The sequence below is a fragment of the Raphanus sativus genome, chromosome 3 (genome assembly GCF_000801105.2).
Source record: "Raphanus sativus cultivar WK10039 chromosome 3, ASM80110v3, whole genome shotgun sequence".
Taxonomy (NCBI): Eukaryota; Viridiplantae; Streptophyta; class Magnoliopsida; order Brassicales; family Brassicaceae; genus Raphanus; species Raphanus sativus.
This window is the reverse complement of record NC_079513.1, coordinates 25,322,853-25,342,795: the sequence shown is the minus strand read 5'-3', so window position 1 is coordinate 25,342,795 and position 19,943 is coordinate 25,322,853. Positions and strand designations below refer to the sequence as shown.

General features: G+C 35.4%; 4 protein-coding genes and 1 long non-coding RNA gene across 5 annotated transcripts; 4 read left to right on the top strand and 1 right to left on the bottom strand.

The window, feature by feature from the left end:
* Positions 1–6,564: 6,564 nt before the first annotated feature.
* LOC108845607 (F-box/LRR-repeat protein At2g43260-like) lies at positions 6,565–8,150 on the bottom strand. Its single transcript, XM_057006485.1, has 2 exons — positions 8,142–8,150; positions 6,565–7,897 (listed from the first exon to the last, which is right to left on the bottom strand). The coding sequence occupies exons 1-2, from the start codon at positions 8,148–8,150 to the stop codon at positions 6,656–6,658; spliced, it is 1,251 nt and encodes a 416-aa protein (XP_056862465.1). The 3' UTR covers positions 6,565–6,655.
* A 6-nt stretch (positions 8,151–8,156) lies between these two features.
* LOC108844552 (uncharacterized) lies at positions 8,157–10,042 on the top strand. Its single transcript, XM_018617823.2, has 6 exons — positions 8,157–8,578; positions 8,683–8,805; positions 8,886–9,053; positions 9,149–9,230; positions 9,433–9,497; positions 9,576–10,042. Exons 1-6 carry the CDS (start codon positions 8,294–8,296, stop codon positions 9,876–9,878), a joined length of 1,026 nt encoding a protein of 341 aa, XP_018473325.2. The 5' UTR covers positions 8,157–8,293; the 3' UTR covers positions 9,879–10,042.
* A 710-nt stretch (positions 10,043–10,752) lies between these two features.
* Positions 10,753–14,693, top strand: LOC108847680 (structural maintenance of chromosomes protein 5). Its single transcript, XM_018620998.2, has 4 exons — positions 10,753–10,913; positions 11,146–14,070; positions 14,144–14,216; positions 14,342–14,693. The coding sequence occupies exons 2-4, from the start codon at positions 11,151–11,153 to the stop codon at positions 14,499–14,501; spliced, it is 3,153 nt and encodes a 1,050-aa protein (XP_018476500.2). The 5' UTR covers positions 10,753–10,913; positions 11,146–11,150; the 3' UTR covers positions 14,502–14,693.
* A 1,241-nt stretch (positions 14,694–15,934) lies between these two features.
* On the top strand, positions 15,935–17,541 carry LOC108845606 (S-adenosylmethionine decarboxylase proenzyme 2-like). The gene is made up of 2 exons (XM_018618790.2): positions 15,935–16,076; positions 16,171–17,541. Exon 2 carries the CDS (start codon positions 16,287–16,289, stop codon positions 17,382–17,384), a length of 1,098 nt encoding a protein of 365 aa, XP_018474292.2. The 5' UTR covers positions 15,935–16,076; positions 16,171–16,286; the 3' UTR covers positions 17,385–17,541.
* Positions 17,542–18,524: 983 nt separating this feature from the next.
* Positions 18,525–19,297, top strand: LOC130509496 (uncharacterized). Its single transcript, XR_008943512.1, has 2 exons — positions 18,525–18,746; positions 18,974–19,297. It is a non-coding gene; the product is annotated as an uncharacterized LOC130509496 (long non-coding RNA).
* The last annotated feature ends 646 nt before the right edge of the window (positions 19,298–19,943 follow it).

Here is a 19,943-nt window from a genome sequence, read left to right as displayed (position 1 = left end):
ATAAGTCAATCTCTAATTCCTTTGTTGTTTCATTTTTATAACAAGTCATATCCCCTTATTATTAATAGAGGAGCAAATAATAAGAACAATCTTAAAAGAGTAAAATTATTACCATGTTGCCATTTTGCATAGGTGTCATCCTCACATTTTTCCTCAGCCTTAATATTGATTAATCCTTAATTTACTAGACTAATTACATCATTTGCCATTGGTATGTCACATATTTACAGCATGATCTTTCATTACATTTTAATTATAGTTAATATCATATCATTGATATAAATAACGGCCAATTGCCTCACGGATTTCATGTCGGCCAGAAGATTTAACTACAACTTTGAAATGTACGTAACTGTAGATTTCTTTTTAAAAACAATACAGATTTCTGAAAAAACCAAACAATTCAGCCGGATAAACAATTATATTTCTATTGTATTATTTATGTTTCTTTTTAAATATCAAATGAAAAAAATCAAAACAAAAACACACACATTATGGATGTTTTAGGAAGGAGACCAACATATAATTGAAATAATATTAAGAAAGCTATGTTAATAATGCATATTTTATAATGCATATATTTTACAAACATCTTAAACGTCCATCACGAAGCAAAGTAAAAACATAACATTTTTTTCAAGTTTTTTTAACAAAAACTATATAAATGAAAACGTAGCTGAAACATTCTTGATGCATCGATTTTAAAACGTAACATATGTTCAAAATGTTTCCATAATTACGACCTTAAAATCTTCACAATGAAATTGGCAATATGGAAGTCACGGAGAAATCTATGCTTTCAGGAAGAGGTATTATATTTAATTCACTTAGTTTCTTAATTAAATATGTAAATATTTATGCTACTCAACTTTGTTTTTCCTCTTTATAGGATTGCAGACAATGGATTTTAATTTTACTAAACGGCGATTCTGATGTTTTTAATGTTTTTTAATTGTTTTTCGCTCTTTTGTTGTTTTATTATTATCGAGTTTTATTGTCTTATTTTTTTTAATATTATTCAACACTTATATTATGAAAATAATTATGTCTTATAAGATTTAAGTGAAAGATCCATTCCAAAATTTAGATAGATTCTTTATTTTGAAACAAATACAAACTCATACTATAATCTTATTTTATTCTAATATGTCGATCCTCAACTTTTCAACATAAGACATGATGTTTGTTATTTGTATCCTCTAATGCATATATTCGTGTTATCCTTTTCTCACTTTTATCATATTTTACACATGCATACTATATATGTTTTTTATAAAAGATCAAACGAAAAAAGTCAAAACAAAAACACACACATTATGAATGTTTTAGGAAGGAGACCAACATATAATTGAAATAATATTGAGAAAGCTATGTTAGTAATGCATATTTTATAATGCATATATTTTAACAAACATCTTAAACGCCCATCACAAAGCAAAGTAAAAACGTAACATTTTTTTGGAAACAAAAACAATTTTTCAAATTTTTTTAACAAAAACTATATAAATGAAAACGTAACTGAAACATTTTTGATGAGTCGATTTTAAAACGTAACCTATGTTCAAAATGTTTCCATAACTACGACTTTAAAGTCTTCACAATGAAAATGGCAATATAGAAGTCACGGGAAAATCTATGCTTTGAGGAAGAGGTATTATATTTAATTCACTTAGTTTCTTAATTAAATAAGTAAATATTTATGCTACTCAATTCAAAAAAAAATTATTTATGCTACTAAACTTTGTTTTTCCTCTTTATAGGATTGCAGAAAATGGATTTTAATTTTACTAAGCGGCGATTCTGATGTTTTTAATGTTTTTTAATTGTTTTGCGCTCTTTTGCTGTTTTATTATTATCGAGTTTTATTGTCTTATTTATATTTTTTAATATTATTAAACACTTATATTATGAAAATAATTATGTCTTATAAGTTTTAAGTGAAAGACACATTCCAAAATTTACATAGATTCTTTTATTTTGAAACAAATACAAACCCATACTATAATCTTATTTTATTCCAATATGTCGATCCTCAACTTTTCAACATAGGACATGATGTTTGTTATTTGTATCCTCTAATGCATATATTCGTGTTATCATTTTTTCACTTTTATCATATTTTACACATGCATACTATATATGTTTTTTTAAAAAAGATCAAACGAAAAAAGTCAAAACAAAAACACACACATTATGGATGTTTTAGGAAGGAGACCAACATATAATTAAATAATATTAAGAAAGATATGTTAATAATGCATATTTTATAATGCATATATTTTAACAAACATCTTAAATGCCATCACGAAGCAAAGTAAAAACGTAACATTTGTTTGGAAACAAAAACAATTTTCAAATTTTTTTAACAAAAACTATATAAATGAAAACGTAACTGAAACATTCTTGATGCATCGATTTTAAAACGTAACATATGTTCAAAATGTTTCCATAATTACGACCTTAAAATCTTCACAATGAAAATGGCAATATGGTAGTCACGGAGAAATCTATGCTTTCAGGAAGAGGTATTATATTTAATTCACTTAGTTTCTTAATTAAATATGTAAATATTTATGCTACTAAACTTTGTTTTTCCTCTTTATATGATTGCAGACAATGGATTTTAATTTTACTAAGCGGCGATTCTGATGTTTTTAATGTTTTTTAATTGTTTTTCGCTCTTTTGCTGTTTTATTATTATCGAGTTTTATTGTCTTATTTTTTTTTTAATATTATTCAGCACTTATATTATGAAAATAATTATGTATTATAAGATTTAAGTGAAAGACCCATTCCAAAATTTAGATAGATTCTTTATTTGAAACAAATACAAACCCATACTATAATCTTATTTTATTCTAATAAGTCGATCCTCAACTTTTCAACATAAGACATGATGTTTGTTATTTGTATCCTCTAATGCATATATTCGTGTTATCATTTTCTCACTTTTTATCATATTTTACACATGCATACTATATATGTTTTTTAAAAAAAAAGATCAAAAGGAAAAAGTTAAAACAAAAACACACACATTATGAATGTTTTAGGAAGGAGACCAACATATAATTGAATAATATGAGAAAGCTATGTTAGTAATGCATATTTATAATGCATATATTTTTAACAAACATCTTAAACGCCCATCACGAAGCAAAGTAAAAACGTAACATTTTTTTGGAAACAAAAATAATTTTTCAAATTTTTTTAACAAAAACTATATAAATGAATACGTAACTGAAACATTTTTTGATGAGTCGATTTTAAAACGTAATCTATGTTCAAAATGTTTCCATAACTACGACTTTAAAGTCTTCACAATGAAAATGGCAATATAGAAGTCACGGAGAAATCTATGCTTTGAGAAGAGGTATTATATTTAATTCACTTAGTTTCTTAATTAAATAAGGAAATATTTATTCCACTCAATTCAAAAAAAATTATTTATGCTACTAAACTTTGTTTTTCCTCTTTATAGGATTGCAGACAATGGATTTAAATTTTACTAAGCGGCGATTCGGATGTTTTTAATGTTTTTTAATTGTTTTGCGCTCTTTTGCTGTTTTATTATTATCGAGTTTTATTGTCTTATTTTTTTAATATTATTAAACACTTATATTATGAAAATAATTATGTCTTATAAGTTTTAAGTGAAAGACACATTCCAAATTTACATAGATTCTTTTATTTTGAAACAAATACAAACTCATACTATAATCTTATTTTATTCCAATATGTCGATCCTCAACTTTTCAACATAAGACATGATGTTTGTTATTTGTATCCTCTAATGCATATATTCGTGTTATCATTTTCTCACTTTTATCATATTTTACACATGCATACTATATATGTTTTTTTAAAAAGATCAAACGAAAAAGTCAAAACAAAAACACACACATTATGGATGTTTTAGGAAGGAGACCAACATATAATTGAAATAATATTAAGAAATATATGTTAATAATGCATATTTTATAATGCATATATTTTAACAAACATCTTAAATGCCCATCACGAAGCAAAGTAAAAACGTAACATTTTTTTGGAAACAAAAACATTTTTCAATTTTTTTAACAAAAACTATATAAATGAAAACGTAACTGAAACATTCTTAATGCATCAATTTTAAAATGTAACATATGTTCAAAATGTTTCCATAATTACGACCTTAAATCTTCACAATGAAAATGGCAATATGGAAGTCACAGAGAAATCTATGCTTTCAGGAAGAGGTATTATATTTAATTCACTTAGTTTCTTAATTAAATATGTAAATATTTATGCTACTAAACTTTGTTTTTCCTCTTTATATGATTGCAGACAATTGATTTTAATTTTACTAAACGGCGATTCTGATGTTTTAATGTTTTTTTAATTGTTTTTCGCTCTTTTCCTGTTTTATTATTATCGAGTTTTATTGTCTTATTTATGTTTTTTAATATTATTCTGCACTTATATTATGAAAATAATTATGTCTTATAAGTTTTAAGCGAAAGACCCATTCCAAAATTTAGATAGATTCTTTTATTTTGAAACAAATACAAATCCATACTATAATCTTATTTTTTTCCAATATGTCGATCCTCAACTTTTCAACATAAGACATGATGTTTGTTATTTGTATACTCTATTGCATATATTCGTGTTATCATTTTCTCACTTTTATCATATTTTACACATGCATACTATATATGTAGGTTAATAATTAACAAATTAATATTATCTACATAAAACTATTCATTATTTCTTTCACCCCGCGCAAAGCGCGGGTCATATCCTAGTATATGATTATAATCCTGCACAGCGCAAGTCAGAAAAACACAGTTCAAACACAATCATGCAACGTCACAGCCGCTACAGATCCAAGGACGAACTCAGCGCGTACTTCGCACGTCCCAACCGCATTCGCATCGTCGTCGAGGAAACCATGCAGATATGGGAAGACATCATGGCCGTTTAGACTGGATCGCCGATCAAGTTTCCGGAGTCTCGAAACCTCCTGTAGCCTGTAGGATCAGTTGCGAGAGTCACGTTACTGAAGGTGAAAGAGAACGTCACTGACAGGTGAAGGAGAATATGGAAGTGGTTTAAGAATAAGTCTCTTGCTCCAGTGATTGATGAGATCCGTGTAGGAGAAAACTTCTCTCCGGTGAGAGCAAAGGGTTCCTCGATTGCATGTATTTTAAAGATCTTGGAAACGTTGAGGTGCCAATATTTAGTGTCCAATATAGGGTTTGGTCGATTGATGCCAACTTTTTAAATATATAGTAACTAGGTGATTTTCCCGTGATCATGCACGGATACAAATATTTATAAATTAAATATGTTACAATAGTTGATTGTTATTTAATTTTAATTTTGAATTAATTTATAATTTGTACGCATAATTTATACTAATAATATTATATTATTTTAATCAGACATATGATTTTAAATAAGTTATCATTTGGGTATATTGGATTGCATCAATTAATTTCTCTAAATTCAACTAATATTTTTTATTTTAAATATATGAAAATTATGATTATTTGCTTTTACTTTGGTTGTTATCTTAGATATGTAAATATATTTGAGGAAGATTATGTATAACTTAAGATATATTGTGCTTAGAATGAAGTAAAAATAAACTAAATATTTGATTCCAAATTACAAAAATTAAACTATATGTTGATTTTTAAAATAAAATATTAGAAAGTAAAACGATAATCAATTGGAAGTTACTTACATAAGTAACTAATACTTTTTGGAAGCTCATGAACACATATCAATATTTACAATAACTAAAATATTTAAATAATTTTATGTCTTATATATATTAAATGGTAAACTGAAATTTATGCAAATAATCCTAAAAATGAGAATTCAGATTTGCGTTGGTATTTTGATTATGGTTATATTAACTGTGACAAACATAAAACACAAAATTTAATATTAAAAAACATTTTTAATAATGATAATATATAATATATCTACCTTGTTAAATTACATAGTGTTATGTTAATTTAAAATATTTTAATTATTTGATCAAAAGTTAATTTTACTTTATTTTTAATATCTCTTTAAAATAAACAGTTTAATTTTTTGTGATTGTATTTTAGAAATCATATTATATAAGTAAAATATAATTTATAGATTACGAAATCACATTATATACAAATATATATTTTCATCTAAGAAAATATAGATATAAATAAATATTTTATTACTTCAAAAGTATATTTTATGTTATTTAAAATAGTCTTAAATGGAATATTTCTATTTTGTGAAATTTCCTTTTTTTAATGAAATCATATTATATAAATATATATTTTCGTTTTTAATTTTAAAAAAAAACTTTATAAATGTTTCTTTTTTATTATATATGTTATTTGGAAAAATTTAAAAGGAAACTAAATAAAAATTTCAATAATAGTATCTAAATGTAATTTTTTTTAATTCATTAAGGGTATCAGTGTAATCAACCATCGTGAGAGTTAACGTGAGCGCGACACATAGGAAACTGACTTCTCAAATAATATTATAGAGATGTAATTGAAAAATATATTTGTCTTACAGCAAACATTTCACAAAGCCAGATGCCAGAACATCGGCATAGGAAGAAAAAAGGCATGCGGTTTTGAATCAATACGAGACAACTAGCCGGGCAACAATATCAAGACCTAGACAATAGGGAACAAAACTGAAATGTTGCTAGAGTCACAAAAGCAGTAGTGATCAAGCTACTCGGGAACTCCATTCGTCTGAAAAAATTAGATATCCTAGAGGAGAAGGGCACATGATCTAGATGTTGAAGTCCAAATGTCCTCATCATGTTCGGAACAGAATCCAAAGGTCCAAGTGGGACCAAATCTTCAACAAAAGGAGATATCACACAAATATCTGTATGAACGCAACAAACTACATCTGTCTCTGGGTAATATTTGAACAACCTCTTGCAGTTGTCATGAAAAAAAAGATTTCCTTGCTTAGAAACCGCTACTGGCCTAGCCCAAAACCATAAAGGGAAACTGCCGTCGTAACGGTGCTCTGAAGGGAATAAACGTATGGTATACATCACGCTCCATGCTTCTTCTTGTGGTGCATGCATACACCATATCTTCACATTCCAATGATGATTACTAAAATAGGTTGCGGCTAAGGCCAGCCGGTTTTCAAGGTTTGCTACTTGGCATGAAGTTCCTAGTGTTCCCAGCGGTAGTGTAAGGTCACGCCACTCTTCTGTGTGAAGATTCAAAGCTAAAAGTTTGTACCGAGGAATTACTTCTACCCAGTAGATGGACCCATTCACACATGTCGACTTCCTTCTAAACCCTAACACATAAGGAGGTGGACTCAGTCTCCTCCATCTCCCAATGTTAACATCAAGAATCTCGCAACGATGAATCTCCAAATCATCGTGAAAACATATCCTCACTATCTTATATCTCTCAGTGATATTGTCTTTACCGAATCCCATCCTCCAATATCTAGGGAAGATCTCAAATCGAGGATCTAAGAAATCAAAATCATGACGCGATATCATTGTTTCCGGACTGGAAGAGAAATATCTAAGAAACACTCCAGTGGAAGGGTTGAAAACTTTGACCCAACCAGGTACGGGGATGCAGACAAGACTGTCACATGACAGTGACGGGCGTGAGGCGGCGACATTGCTGTGTAAGTAGACAATCTCTACCTCTTCGTCCCTGTGTAATTCATGTTGGATTAGGTTTCGGTCTACTGCCACTAAGATTTTCAGTTTCGTTTGAATATTCATCATACGCCTACCCTCTGCGAACCTCTTCGACTCCAGTATTGATCTCCATTGTTTTGAGACGGTTTTGAATTTTAGGATGGATTTCAATGGCAGACGAAGGAAGATCTCTTCTAGTACCTCGGAACTAAGTACATGGGACTAGGGTTTATGTTGGAGTTTGTGATGAAAACAAAAGTGTTGAATTTGCGTGAGATAAGTTTGAATAAATCGTATATTGGTCTGATCGTTTTTGGATCTAAAGAGCTTACATATATGTCTAGTAAATCGTATATTAACACAGTTCTTCTAGGAAAGTTTCTTGTAGTAGCAAAAAACCAAAACTAGTAAAATTGACTCAAACTTAATTGCATAATAATAATATATATTTATTTATCTACAATACAAAAGACATATCAACTATGGTGGGAAAGGGAAACCGAGAGTTCAACAGTCACGATCGAACCAGACCGGTTTAGTCACCAACCGCTTCGGTTTAGCTCAGAGAGTCCGGTCCGTGTCTATGTCAGATCAAAGAGACGAAGACGAAGAAGATACATGGCGGGACTTCTAGCTTGGGCTGCCGACGTCGTCGGGAAAAACGGAAAAGACGGAGGCGATGAGAAGGATCCGATCCCACTCGTTTTCACGGAGGAGCAGCAGAGATACGTCGACGAGCTCGGCCGAAAAGCGACAACGCTCAGCCGTTCGATCCAAGATCTACGGCTCAGATTGCCTCCTCCGGATATCTCCCAGCGCCTACCTCACCTCCTCGCTCACTCCCTCGCCTCCAATGCGGCTCTCGCTCTTCAGCTCGATTCGCATTCCGCTACTCGTGAACAGGTAAGCGCTTCCCCCTCCGTGCATCTTGATCTCTGCTATATGAATTGGATTTTTCATTTGCGTGATCGATGTGATTAGTGATCCTCTTTTGATTTTGCGATTAGGCTCAAATGAGAGAGCAGACACTGTTAGAAGAGAACAGTGCGTATGAGAATGCTATATCGATCTGTGAGGGGAGAATAGAAGAGAAAACACACGAAGCAGATTCACTTGTTAGAAAATTGAAGGTTGAGTAATAGCTGAATTTAGATTATGAATCTTGCTCTTGGATTTAGGATGTGCTTTGATATCATATGGTTTTTTTCAGGAGCTAGAAGATGTTGAGGAGAGGTTGAAAGCTGAGCAAGAAGATGAGCAAGTTTCTCTTGATGAAAGGTATTGCAAAAGCGCTAGTGAATCTTGTGTACAGGCTGCAGATACAGAGGCCGTGAAGTCTGTTATGCTAGAGAAGTTGGAGAGCAAAAAGAACGACTTGGTGAGGTTTCTTTTTTTTTTTAAACATTTCATGGCTATGGAGTTCTCTGCTTTTGTATATCTGAATGTGGTGTAAGTTATTTTTTGTTCTTTTAGAGTTCAATGGAAGAGAAGGTTCAGGAGTTAGAGAAGAGTTGGGCTCTTATACAGGAAAGAGCACTGAAGCAGCCTTCCCCAGGTACTTCTTTCTCAATCTGGTTTGTTGTTAAGTTACTAGTTTAACAGTATTCAGAACCATCAAGTCTCCCAACATATATAAAGCCAAAAAAAACTATGTTAGATAGCTTAGTTTCAGACAGAGTCCAGTAGAGATAAGAGATCTGTTCTGGTTCTTTTTTGATAGCCTGAATTATCTGACTGGGAAGGTTTTGCATTCACAGCTCAGAGAGAGAAGACACTAGATAAACAACTTCATACTCTGATCGAGCAATTAGCTGCAAAGCAGGTCTATCTCAAGCCAGATCAAATTACATTTTCCCTTTAGACTGTATCTTAAACAGAAACCTTTTGATATGCCTATCAGGCCCAAGCAGAGGGGATTGTTGGTGAGATTCACTCGAATGAGATGGAGTTAGAGAGAGTGAACAGTTTGTGGAGAAGATATGAGAGCTTCAACGTTGAAGGGAACGCTGCAAGGAACAGATTCAAGAGAACAAATTCAGATAGAGGGTTTGGATCTGACCATGAAGTTGATTCTCACTCCTACCTTCCGTATTCATCTGCTGCAAGAAATGAGAGTCAAACAAGGCTTATGTATCTCAGGTCAGCTTTTGTCGTCTACATTTTGGCTTTGCAGGTCCTGGTTTTCATCAAGATTTCCTTTTGAGAAGTTATTATGTACACGAGTACGCTGCTGTTGTGCTTTTAGTTTTGCGCAGTGGGGTCAAAAACACTGAATATAAAGTTTACAGGAATACGATGATTGTTCTTAAATGTGACTCCTGGAACTCCTACAGTAATCGTTCTTTAAAATTTATTTTCTTGATTTTAGATATTGGTCTCATCTATGCATGCATATCTTGAGGGATGGTTTTTTACTTCTCATCATTCCAAGTATCAGTAGGTCCAGGCAGGCACCAATGAATACAGTAATTTCTGAAAGTCACCTTTGCATTTTCGAGTATAACTCTTAGAGATATTCTTAAACCCGTCTTGTATCCATAGTACAAAGGCAACTCAGTCGTGTTTAGTAAACACAGTGTTGGAGATCTAAGAGATAACACCAGTGGCGGAACTAAATTCCCAGGTAGTTGATTCTGAGTCTGACTTGTCCGCTTGAGTCTTGACTAGAAATCGTGACCACATTGCATAAAGAGTGAAGTTAAAGGATGCGTGTAGTTCGGTCTAAGATTGGGAGGGAGGTCATTACTGATTTTAAGTGTCTGAAAGTTCGAATCAAGTGTAACCATCGTCTCTGGTTTTGCCACCAGTTATTAAAAGTTTTAAAACCGAGAAGCAACAAGATCCCAACTTTTTATATCGCTTACCGTAAGGCAACAACAAATGTAAAGCGAAGCATCGAACTGGAGTGAACTAGTCGCTAGTAAAACATAACATTTGAGTTGATTTGAATCTTATTATATGAACCGGGGTGGGTTGAAGCATAACCAGGTATAATCAAATCATCGACCCGGTTCAATGTCAGAAATTAATCGAACCGGATTGTTCTGATAAAAAGCCCTAACCTATCTCTTCTTTTTTTCCCGGGTTTTCGCTTCTCATCGTTCCCACTCTCAGCTCTCGAAACAAACTGTAGCGTTGGGAATCGCGATTCACAGACAGAGACATAAAGAGAGTCTAGGTTTTTTTTTTCCGGACTCGAGACCAATCCTCGTTCGGCTATCGGTTTCCACTCGTTCAGGTCAGTTTGGTTGTTCGTCTTCCTCTTCATTTTTCATTCACAGTGTTATATGCTGGAGAGAAGAGAGAGACTGATGAGTTCTCGTGATTTCGAAATTAGAAATTACCTTTTTCCCTAAATTTTGATCAGATTTATCCAATTTGGGGGTTTAGGGTTAGGTTTTTTTGCATTCTCCCCAACTCTTAAAGCTTCTCGTTAATAATAATAATAATCAGACGGAAAGTTTTTTCAGGACCGATGTCTGAGCGCCGTGCTAAGCGTCTCAAAACCTCCTCCAGAGGGGAAGACGATTTTCTCCCCGGGAACATCATCGAAATCGAGCTTCACAACTTCATGACCTTCAACCACCTCGTCTGCAAACCGGGATCCCGGTTAAACCTCGTAATCGGACCGAACGGTTCAGGCAAAAGCTCCCTCGTCTGCGCAATCGCGCTCTGCCTCGGCGGGGAGCCTCAGCTTCTCGGCAGAGCGACCAGCGTCGGCGCTTACGTGAAGCGCGGGGAGGATTCCGGTTACGTCAAGATAACTCTAAGAGGGAAAACTAGTGAAGAAAAGTTCGTGGTTTGTCGAAAGATCGACACGCGTAACAAGTCGGAGTGGATGTTTAACGGGAGCTCTGTTAGTAAGAGAGAGGTTTTGGAGATCGTTCAGAAGTTTAATATTCAGGTTAACAACCTCACGCAGTTTCTGCCTCAAGATAGGGTTTGCGAGTTCGCTAAGCTGACGCCTGTGCAGCTTTTGGAGGAGACGGAGAAAGCGGTTGGTGATCCTCAGTTGCCTGTTCATCACCGTGACCTTGTTGAGAAGAGCCGTGAGCTGAAGCAGCTTGAGAGAGCTGTGGGGAAGAACGGGGAGACGCTGGCTCAGCTTAAGGCGCTTGTGGATGAGCAGGAGAAGGATGTGGAGAGGGTTAAGCAGAGGGAGTTGCTTTTGGCGAAGGTTGATTCGATGAAGAAGAAGCTGCCGTGGCTGAGGTATGATAAGAAGAAGTCGGAGTACCAGGAGGGTAAGAAGAAGCTGAAGGTAAGCGAGAAGAAGTTGGATGAGGCTGCGAGGAGTTTGAATGATGTGAAGGAGCCGGTTGAGAAGCAGAGGAAGGAGATGGCGGAGATTGATGCGAAATGCAAGAAGGTTAAGAAAGCTTTGGAGACTAATGGGTATAAGCGTTCGAACTTGCTGGAGAAAGAGAACGAGGCGGAAGCGCGTGTTGTGGCAACGTACAAAGAGCTTGGGGAGCTGAAGAAACAAGAAGAGCATCGCCAAGAGAGGATTCTGAAAGCTACCGAGGATCTGGCTGCTGCGGAACGGGAACTCAAAGACCTGCCTGTGTATGAACAGCCTGTGGCCAAACTTGAAGAGTTGAAGTCTCAGGTTACGGAGCTGCAGCACAACATCAACTGGAAGAAGAATCAGAAGGCGGACAACGAGAGCCTCTTGTCTCAGAAAAGACACACCCTGCGGCAATGTGTGGATAGGTTGAAAGAGATGGAGAACGCAAATAACAAACTCTTGAATGCGCTGCGTAACTCTGGAGCTGACAGGATATATGATGCGTATCAATGGGTGCAGCAGAATCGTCATGAGTTTAAAGGGGAAGTTTATGGTCCCGTTTTGCTAGAGGTTAACGTTCCAAATCGAGAGAACGCTTGCTATTTGGAGGGTCATATTCCTTATTATATCTGGAAGTCTTTTATCACTCAGGATCCAGATGACCGAGATTTGTTGGTTAGGAATCTAAAACGCTTTGATGTTCCTGTTCTAAACTATGTTAGAGAGAGCGGCGAGCGCTCGGCTCCCTTTCATATCTCTGATCATATGCGTTCTCTTGGGCTTCATTCTCGCCTTGATCAAATATTTGATGCCCCTAGTACTGTTAAGGAGGTTTTAACTTCCCAGTTTGGTCTAGATGACTCATACATTGGATCCAAGATCACAGATCAGAGGGCTGAAGAAGTATCTAAATTGGGTATCACTGATTTTTGGACACCGGACAATCACTACCGTTGGTCTTCCTCAAGGTATGGTGGACATTCCTCTGCAAGTGTAGATTCTGTAAATCAATCACGTCTTCTGTTATGTGGGCTGGACGTTGGAGAGCTCGAGAAACTTAGATCAAGAAAGGAGGAGTTAGAAGACGCTATTTCAACCATTGAAGAAACTCGCAAAAGTCTTCAAACAGAGCAAAGACTGTTGGAAGAAGAAGCAGCTAAACTTCATAAAGAGAGGGAGGAGATTATTAATGTGTCGCATCTGGAGAAGAAAAAACGCCGTGAGTTAGAATCCCGTTACCAACAAAGGAAGAGGAAGCTTGAATCCTTGGAGCAAGAAGAGGACATGGATGCTTCGGTCGCTAAGCTGATTGAGCAGGCTTCCAAAGCTAATGCTGACCGCTACGCATACGCGATCAATCTCAAAAACCTGCTCTTGGAATCTGCCACTAACAAATGGAGCTACGCGGAGAAGCATATGGCTTGTATTGAATTGGAAAGAAAGATCAGGGAGTCAGAAATCAACATCAAACAATACGAGAAAACGGCGCAGCAGGCATCCCTCAACGTTGAGTACTGTAAGAAAGAGGTTGAAGAAAAGCAACTGCAGCTAGCAGCTGCCAAGAGAGATGCAGAATCTATTGCAATCATCACACCGCAACTTAAAAAGGAGTTCATGGAGATGCCAACCACTATAGAAGAGTTGGAAGCTGCTATACAAGACAACATCTCTCAAGCTAATTCGATCCTCTTTGTAAACCAGAACATACTCCAAGAGTATGAACATCGCCTGAGCCAGATAGAGACTATTGCTACGAAGCTCGAGGCTGATAAAAGAGACCTGAGCAGATGCTTGAAAGAAATCGAATCTCTGAAGGAGAAATGGCTTCCAACGTTGAGAAGGCTCGTTGCTCAAATAAACGAAACGTTCAGCCATAACTTCCAAGAAATGGCCGTTGCAGGAGAAGTTTCACTGGATGAGCGGGACACTGACTTTGATCAATACGGGATACATATCAAAGTGAAGTTCAGGGAATCTGGGCAACTTCAGGTTCTAAGTTCTCACCACCAGTCTGGAGGAGAGCGCTCTGTCTCAACCATCCTCTACCTTGTCTCTCTTCAAGATCTCACAAACTGTCCTTTCAGGGTTGTTGATGAGATTAATCAAGGTAAAATTGTGAAGCAAAACTGTCTACAAAACATTATCAAAGTTTCTAAAATCTGCAATGGCTTCTTCTGCAGGTATGGATCCTATAAACGAGAGGAAGATGTTTCAACAACTGGTTAGAGCTGCGAGCCAACCAAACACACCACAGTAAGTTTTTTTCCTGGAAACTGCTCTGAGAATCTGCTGTCTTGTGCTTTTGCATTAATCGATGTCTCGTTTGTGTTGAAAAGTAAGAAACAATGTTTTGTGTGTGGTGGTCTTTAATCGTGTAGGTGTTTCTTACTGACGCCAAAGCTCTTACCTGAGCTTGAATACAGTGAAGCGTGTAGCATATTGAACATCATGAACGGTCCTTGGATCGAGCAGCCTTCGCAAGCTTGGAGCTTTGGTGATAGTTGGGGAAACCTCATGAGACGAGCCGAAGCAAGTTAAATGCTCTTGACTTCACCAAAACAGCATCATTTTCTATTTTGAGTTTTTTTTCTGGAAAACCATGTATTTAATGTTTTATGCTATTTAACCAACCGGTTCAGCTAGATTGAACCATAACCGGGTTAAACATGTTACTCGTTGCTTGGTTTATAGTCTTTTTTTAGTCAAGGTAAGTGGAACTGATATTATGTCCCCTACGTCTATTTTTTCTCTTTTGTAACAATGCCATGGTGAGATCACTGACATGGAGCTCACGTTCTCCTCACATTTGTCTGTTTCTTGTGAGTAACGAAACCTAACGTCTCGTCTCAAATACTAGACGTTTCATCTTGAATAGTCCACGTGTCGTCGTATGATTGGCTACTATATGTGTTTCACTTTCGCAGCGATTTAAAATGATCCTTTAAATTCTTCTTTGACTTAGATAATTACTTTAAATAAAGCTGTTACTTTTTCTCGTGGTCAGGAATCGTCGTAAAATTGTTTTATTAGAAGCTTTTAAATCTTTAAAACTAATTAATTTCTTGACAATAATAGCTGGTAAAAAAAATAAGGATTTGTTGCTCTTTATAGTTTGCGTGGTCAAGAATAGTCGCGAATCTCGCACCTGCAATCTTATTATACACCACATAAAGATAAAGTAAGGGGTCTTTTAGTAAAAGGCTAAAAGGGAGGGTGTGAGTACGTAATATATCGGAGCCCTAATAGCCGCACGATTGTGTCTAAGCTGGAGGCTATATAAAGAACTCACCCCCACCTTGTATTCTTACAACATATCATAAACTCGTTTCTTTTCATACTTAAGGGTTTCGAGTTTTCAGAACCTCCTGAATCAGGTTAGTTTCATAGCTTTAAGAGATCTGTTTCTTTTGTTTCATCTTGGATTAATAGCATTGTAGACCTTCTCATTTTCTCTGGAGATTATCTAGTAATTGACATATTGTTAATCGTTTGATTATATCCGGCCTTTGTTTTCATTTCAGGTTTCCTACGTTTGATATCTTTGGATAATTGTTTTCTGGTTGTACTAAGAGGTTAAAACTCCAGATCGTGATCAACATCTTCATACATGTAAGTCTTTAATAATGAACACATTTCGTGTTATTATGTGTTTATTAGATCGGCCATGCGTATTCTATAATACAATTGTTCATCAGTATTAGCAAATCATTTGTTGTGACCTCGATCTAATTAAATCATCTGATAATGTGTGAGTGAGATACTTGGATTTGTTGGAAAACGTAACAGATTTGCTGTTTAGCTGAATCTTAATAATTAATATAAACCTTTCATAGAAACCCGTTTGTTTAATTCGCAAGAAACAGCGAATCTATATGTATTTATTATGATGTTCTAGCCCCATGCATCACCTTGATTCTGACTATCTCCAACCTATACTATTGGTTTTGTTTCTCTAGCTAACAGAAGAGCGTGAATGAGATTATGATGGAATCGAAAGCTGGTAATAACAAGTCTAAAAGTTCCTTATTTTACGAAGCCCCCCTCGGTTACAGCATTGAAGACGTTCGTCCCTTTGGTGGAATCAAGAAATTCAAATCTTCTGTCTACTCTAACGTCAGTTTTTTTTTTCTTACACCAGCCAACATGTTCTTAATACATTCATCATTTCTTATATTCTCAATATAACGATCTTTTTTTTTTGTTGCAGTGCTCTAAGAGGCCATCCTAGTCAACTCGGACAGCCCTCGTAGTTTAACTTGCTTTCTAGTTTCAATCTCTTTCAAGAAGATCTTTTCCTCTCACAAAAAAAAAAGCGAGAAGACAATGTCAGTCTCTTCAATAGGGTTCGAAGGCTACGAGAAGCGCCTTGAAGTATCTTTCTTTGAGCCAAGTATCTTCCTCGACACGCAAGGGTTAGGTCTCCGTGCCCTAGCCAAGTCTCAAATCGACGAGATCCTCCAACCAGCTGAATGCACCATCGTTTCATCACTCTCCAACGATCAGCTAGACTCTTACGTCCTCTCCGAGTCAAGCCTCTTTATCTTCCCTTACAAGATCATCATCAAGACTTGTGGGACGACAAAGCTCCTCCTCTCTATCGAACCACTCTTGAGGTTAGCTGAAGAGCTCTCTCTTGACGTCGAGTCTGTTAGGTACACTCGTGGGAGCTTCCTATGCCCTGGAGGCCAGCCTTTCCCTCACCGCAACTTCTCTGAAGAAGTTTCTGTCCTCGATGCTCACTTCACCAAGCTAGGCTTGAGCAGTGTCGCGTACTTGATGGGTGATGATGATGAAACCAAGAAATGGCACGTTTACTCTGCTTCTTCTCCTGCCAAGAGCTCAAACAACAACAAGAATGTATACACGTTAGAGATGTGTATGACTGGTTTGGACAAAGACAAGGCATCTATGTTCTACAAGAACGAATCAAGTTCCATGACTGATACCTCTGGCATCAGAAAGATACTTCCTCAATCCCAAATCTGCGACTTTGAGTTCGAGCCATGCGGTTACTCTATGAACAGCGTGGAAGGTGAGGCCATCTCCACCATCCACGTAACCCCTGAAGACGGGTTCAGCTACGCAAGCTTTGAGGCAGTGGGGTACGATTTCGAAACCATGGACTTGAGCTATCTTGTCTCGAAGGTTCTAACGTGTTTTAAGCCAAAGCAATTCTCAGTAGCCATACACTCTAGCATCGCAAAGACGAGTTACTACAAAGGTCTATGTGTAGTAGACCTAGACGGTTATGGATGTAGAGAGTCAACTATGGAGTCTCTAGGTGAAGAGAGAGGGACAATGATGTATCAAAGGTTTGAGAAGCTGGGAATGTGTTGTGGTTCTCCGAGATCTACGTTGAAGTGTGAGTGGAGCAGCAACAGTAGTTGCACTAGCGAGGATGAGAAGGAAGAGGGAACCTAATTAAAGCTTTTATTTGTTTTGTTTACTTATTTTCGAATAATGCAAGTCTCTCATATGTTTGTGTTGTTATCCTCCTTAAAACAGCAAGTGTGTCTGGCCTATGCCTATGTAAATTCGGATGATCAAATATTTATGAAATTATCTATCATTATAACCATTTTAGTGTCTTATCTAGCTAGTCGCATAATCCTAGAAAACCTTTTTGTTTCTCATCAATAAGTGTGTTTTGTTGAAATTTGGTTCAGTCTCATGCTACCCGCAAATCTAGTTGTTAGTAAAAGATGGGACTAAACTGCAAACGTACATATTCGTAGTCTTCATACGAGTGAAACAATATCGTTTTGTAAAGTTGTATACGTTACTCTAACGAACAATCAACGTGCTTTCGAATGTGAATGCTGATTAACCTATATTATAATTTTATAACTTAGTTTAGTTCATGATATTGGTGTGGTCTGGTCTATCAACATATCTTTTGTAAGTTGTATGTGTCGGTGTAGTTTGTCTGTTTTTTTTCTCTTTCTTTCTCAGTGTTTAATACGTGTTTCTAGAACAGCTAATTAAACGTGAGTGCCCAATAGGTCACTCTATACGTTGGAGAATTACATGTCACAAAAAATAGACAAGAGAAGAAGAGCAGCTCCAATAGGACTCCAACTAAGAAGACTTATGCGATAATGGCTAGGTCCAAAGCGTTGCGGGGTCATGACGAATATCGACGAGATACTTGTCTTTGACATTACCAAGTGCATTTTCATATTATTATGGCAAAAAACTTGTAATACATGATTGATTTTATATAATTATTAACAAGATCTGTCTCTAACTCCATTTTCATTTTTCTCTATATCAATGATGAGATACTTTGACAATGCCAAGTGCTTATGGAGCTATAGTATCAAAGTATATGATTCTTGATGATGAGAGATTTGTTTATAGAAGTCTCATTATCTCTATCTAGTTAAGTTGGAGCTTGAGAAGTAAATGATGTGGTAAACCCAAATGAAGCTTCATTTTTGTTAATACACCTTCATGGGCCTCTGAGATATTTAGATACCAAAACTAATTCAGCAGAGCATATTTGAAATTAATATATATATAATTTTTTTTTTTGAATTTTTATTTGGTGGTATCCCATATCCACATATCCACACTCATTGAGAGACCCAAACTAATTTTCAAATGAGTGGTGTAACACACAAATGGATTTTTATTCCAGATATTCAAATGGACTGTAAGACAGACCCATATCCGAGTGGCCACAAAGTGAAATGTAGTGAGGTGTCTTTAAACCTTGATTGCTTAGCAAATCCAAAATTCGCCTACTACTAGACCTCGTGGTTGCATATTTGAGATAGTAGGGTTAGATTCCATATTCTTTCTTCTTTTCTGTTTGTTGATAAGAGAAACAGGACCACATCCACATTCATATTGCTGTGCTGGCCTTGTCCCGTTCTATATCGAATTCTTTTGTTCTCGTAGATCGATCATAATCTTGATCTGTATATGCAAACGTTTCAAAACTTGCACCGTCTTCATTCTCTTTGTCAATAGCATCATCTCAGTCTTTTTGATCTTCTTTTCTGCAGAGAGTGTGGAAACGTAAAAGGACTGAGCGAGGAGGAATAGATAGGCGAGAGAGCGACGTAGCAAGAAAAAAGAAGAATACAAGGTTTGATTGATGTTATTACAAGAAATGAGACAAAGAGTGGAAGAAATAAAGATAGAGAGAGATGTGTCATCATTTCTCTATGATTAGTTGCTATAGTAGAAAAGGGGACCGTTTCAACCCCTTGGATCCATCGGGTGAGTTTCTTGTTTTTGCAGCAAAGCTGAGATTCTTTTCTTTTCGTTAGAAGAAAAAGAAAAAATAAAATGTATCATATTTCAACGAGGAGACATGGTTTCTATCACTTTCCCCGGGGAAAAAAAAAAACAAAAAGGAAAGACAGAAATGAAAAAATGAAAAAAAAAGGAAAAAGATGAATGAATCAAATTCTGTTAGCACTAAGCACGCTTAGTTTTTGATTGTTTGGAACCGACAGTGCTTTTCTTTTTTTGTTAAAGGGTTTGGACCGATAGTGTTAACTCAAATACTTAGGCATGTATCATGCTTTTAAATTCTTTGCACATTTTATTTGAATGAGCTATATACTAGCGATGATAAACAAAATATAGTATCGTTTTCAATACTGAGACATGTAATACTAATTTAGTGGCGTTAATTTTTGCTTTATTAAGTCAGCATTTTACTAGAACATAAATCACGGTCGCAAATCTTTTTGTATGGCGATAAATGACAGTCCACATAAATACATGGATATTTATTACTCTCTATGATTTTAATCGAATATGAATTCAATAAATTTAGTTAATTTAGTCAAAATCTAGTATTTATTATTATTTAATAGTAATACATAGAAAATAAAAGTATCTTAAAATATTTTTTCATAATATGTATTTTAAAATAATATACTTTGTATGGATGAGAAACTTATTACTCAGTAAAATCGACATATCAATTAATTTATTGTTTTAATTCATTGATTAAAAATCTTC